Source organism: Vigna radiata, chromosome 8 (genome assembly GCF_000741045.1).
Source record: "Vigna radiata var. radiata cultivar VC1973A chromosome 8, Vradiata_ver6, whole genome shotgun sequence".
Taxonomy (NCBI): domain Eukaryota; kingdom Viridiplantae; phylum Streptophyta; class Magnoliopsida; order Fabales; family Fabaceae; genus Vigna; species Vigna radiata.
In genome coordinates, this window is record NC_028358.1 from 44448321 (window position 1) to 44450745 (window position 2425).

General features: G+C 32.0%; 1 protein-coding gene across 1 annotated transcript in view; it reads right to left on the bottom strand.

Annotated features, from left to right (window-relative positions):
* The window catches only part of LOC106770729 (monooxygenase 2-like), a 2213-nt gene extending 1186 nt beyond the window's left edge, over positions 1 to 1027 (bottom strand). Inside the window, exons 1-4 of the mRNA XM_014656522.2 lie at positions 943 to 1027; positions 319 to 465; positions 166 to 237; positions 1 to 79 (exon numbers count right to left, since the gene is read on the bottom strand). Of these exons, the coding sequence (XP_014512008.1) occupies positions 1 to 79; positions 166 to 237; positions 319 to 465; positions 943 to 1022 (378 nt within the window). The 5' untranslated portion in view covers positions 1023 to 1027. The remainder of the gene's footprint in view (positions 80 to 165; positions 238 to 318; positions 466 to 942) is intronic.
* Between the last annotated feature and the right edge of the window lie 1398 nt (positions 1028 to 2425).

Below are 2425 nucleotides of genomic sequence, written 5' to 3' on the forward strand. Positions count from 1 at the left end.
TCTGATGGTTTCTTTTGGAAGCTCATTGACCAGGACTTCCAACACTTTTGTTCGTTGAACACAACGAATTTCAATACCTCTACAACATCACAAAACCTCCAATCATAGAAAGAATTTGGATAAAATTTAAACATTTAGCCACACGGATTCACATGGTATACATACTCTTGGTTTTCTGTTGATTTGAAAGGCTTGGCTGCTATTTGTTTCCCTGTAACCAATGAAGTGGTGACAATCCTGCAGTCCAATTCTTGCAGTTAGTTTAGAGAAAAATGAATGATACCGAGAGAAAAAAGTTTAAAAGATGTTTTTGCATACCCATGGAGCCGTCGATGGTTGTGACGGAGTTTGTCTCCAACACCGACAGCATCCAGAGCCTTCCAAGCATTTTGCCATAGGGACAAAGAAAAGCCAGTCACCCTCAAATTATCCGAAGATTCCAGCACCAAACTTCGGATACCTAATCTGTGAGTATAAATGAAGATTTACGATGCATGAAAACCACCCATATACGTACACTCTTGCGAGAGCATTAGGTGGCCACAAAATAACGATGCCCACAAAAAATGGTATAGTTTTACGCATACCGTACAAGGATGAAGTTGTTTAAAAGAAACCATTTTGTCGATTGTCATTGTTTAAAAGGTGTATTGGTCAGAATAATGATATTTTGATGGGATGTTTTCCCAAGAAGAAAAAAAAGCAAAGGAAAATATTTTGCCTTTCCGGTGCATTCTTCCATTTTTCAACACTCGTCAAATAAAAGATAATAATTTTATTTTTTAATTCGTCCTCTGAAATTAGTTTATATTTTAAAATAAAAACCGTGTATGATGTTCCAGAAGCAAAACATGATAGGCAGCTACGACAGTTGAAGTTCATAGGATTGTGTTGGTGTATGTTAAACATAGCTGTGACAGTTAGATAAGCGGAAAAAAATACCTGAGAAGTCCTAAGGCTGTTGTGACGCCAGCAATTCCGGCTCCCACAATGACAATATCTTGAACTATTTCTCTTTCCATTGTTATAATATAATTGTAACTGAAAATTTGCGTTCCCTTATATAGACTTATTAGGAATACGAACACTAGTGTATCACTTGAATGTGCAGATGTGCCATGTAACCAAATTTCCGACATAAACTATAAATGTCCCTATTGGTAGGTGGGTTATTTATTGACAATGTTATAGTTTTACACTATTGTCCTTTTTTTAACAATATTTTTTAATAATTTTTTGACAATAAAATACTGTGTTATTATTTTATTAGTCTATTTAAATTTATTTTAAAAAAAAATATTTAAAACGAACCAATCATAAACTACTGTATATATATACAAGTTGTAAAAAAATTGTGAAAAAAAAAATCGTTAAATTTAAGAAAAAACAGTTACGCGTGTTAAAGGTGTGGGTATCTGCATTTCCCTTCATAAGAAGCTGGGTAGGGGTGCCCCAAAAGGAGCGCCCAGATCTTCAGTTATTGCTTCTTTACATTATTGACCAGTTGATTGGTTGGTGAGCACCATTATTGTGCTTTTAAATCCACAACCACCTCGTAACACGCTTCGTTGCATCATGCTTTCTCAGCCATATAGGTTGCTTTCATACCATTTCTTCCTGCACCCCCTATACTCTTATTCAAAAATTTGCACCACCTCAATGTCGACTTCCACTTTTACATTAGGTTTCTACCATTCCAAATGAAAATTTTCATTGTCGATTATGTAAGGAATTTATTTATATTTTGGATTTTTTTTTTCAAATTTGTATAATTCGAAATATTACATAAATTGTATAATGTAAAAGTGTAATTTGTACTGTGAATTATCTTTCAAATTTACGTTAAAAATTGTATAGTCCAAAATTTAAATTTGTATTATTAATTGCATAATTTATAATATATTTTTTTATTCGTTTCAAGAAAGGTAAGCTTGGGATTTTAAACAGTACGAGGAAGCGACTTGGAACTTTAAATTTAAACAGTACGAGGATGTGGTGCAGGAAGAAATTCTTTCATTTTAAATAAACAAATAATATTTCAAAAAATAAAAGAAAGAAAACAACTCGCGGGCCTGGTTTAGGCTCAACCGTAGGCCCCATTTATCCTATTCTGCCCAGAGTGTTTCATCCTACACCTCCAAGCCTTCATCCTGCATCTCCAAAAATTACCATTTTAACCTTAATCATCATTATTTTAATATTTTCTCTTTCTTCATAAAGTCATTCTGCACCTCTCTAACTTTTTCTCTTTCTTATTAAAGTCAATTTACACCCTTCTAATTTTTTTTCTCTCTTATTAAAGTCATCCTACATCATTTTAATAGATTTTAAAATCTATACAATTTTTTTCTATTAATTTTTTAAATTTCATTTTGAGTTTTAAAATTTAATAATTATTTAATTTAATTTAAAATTTTAATATTAT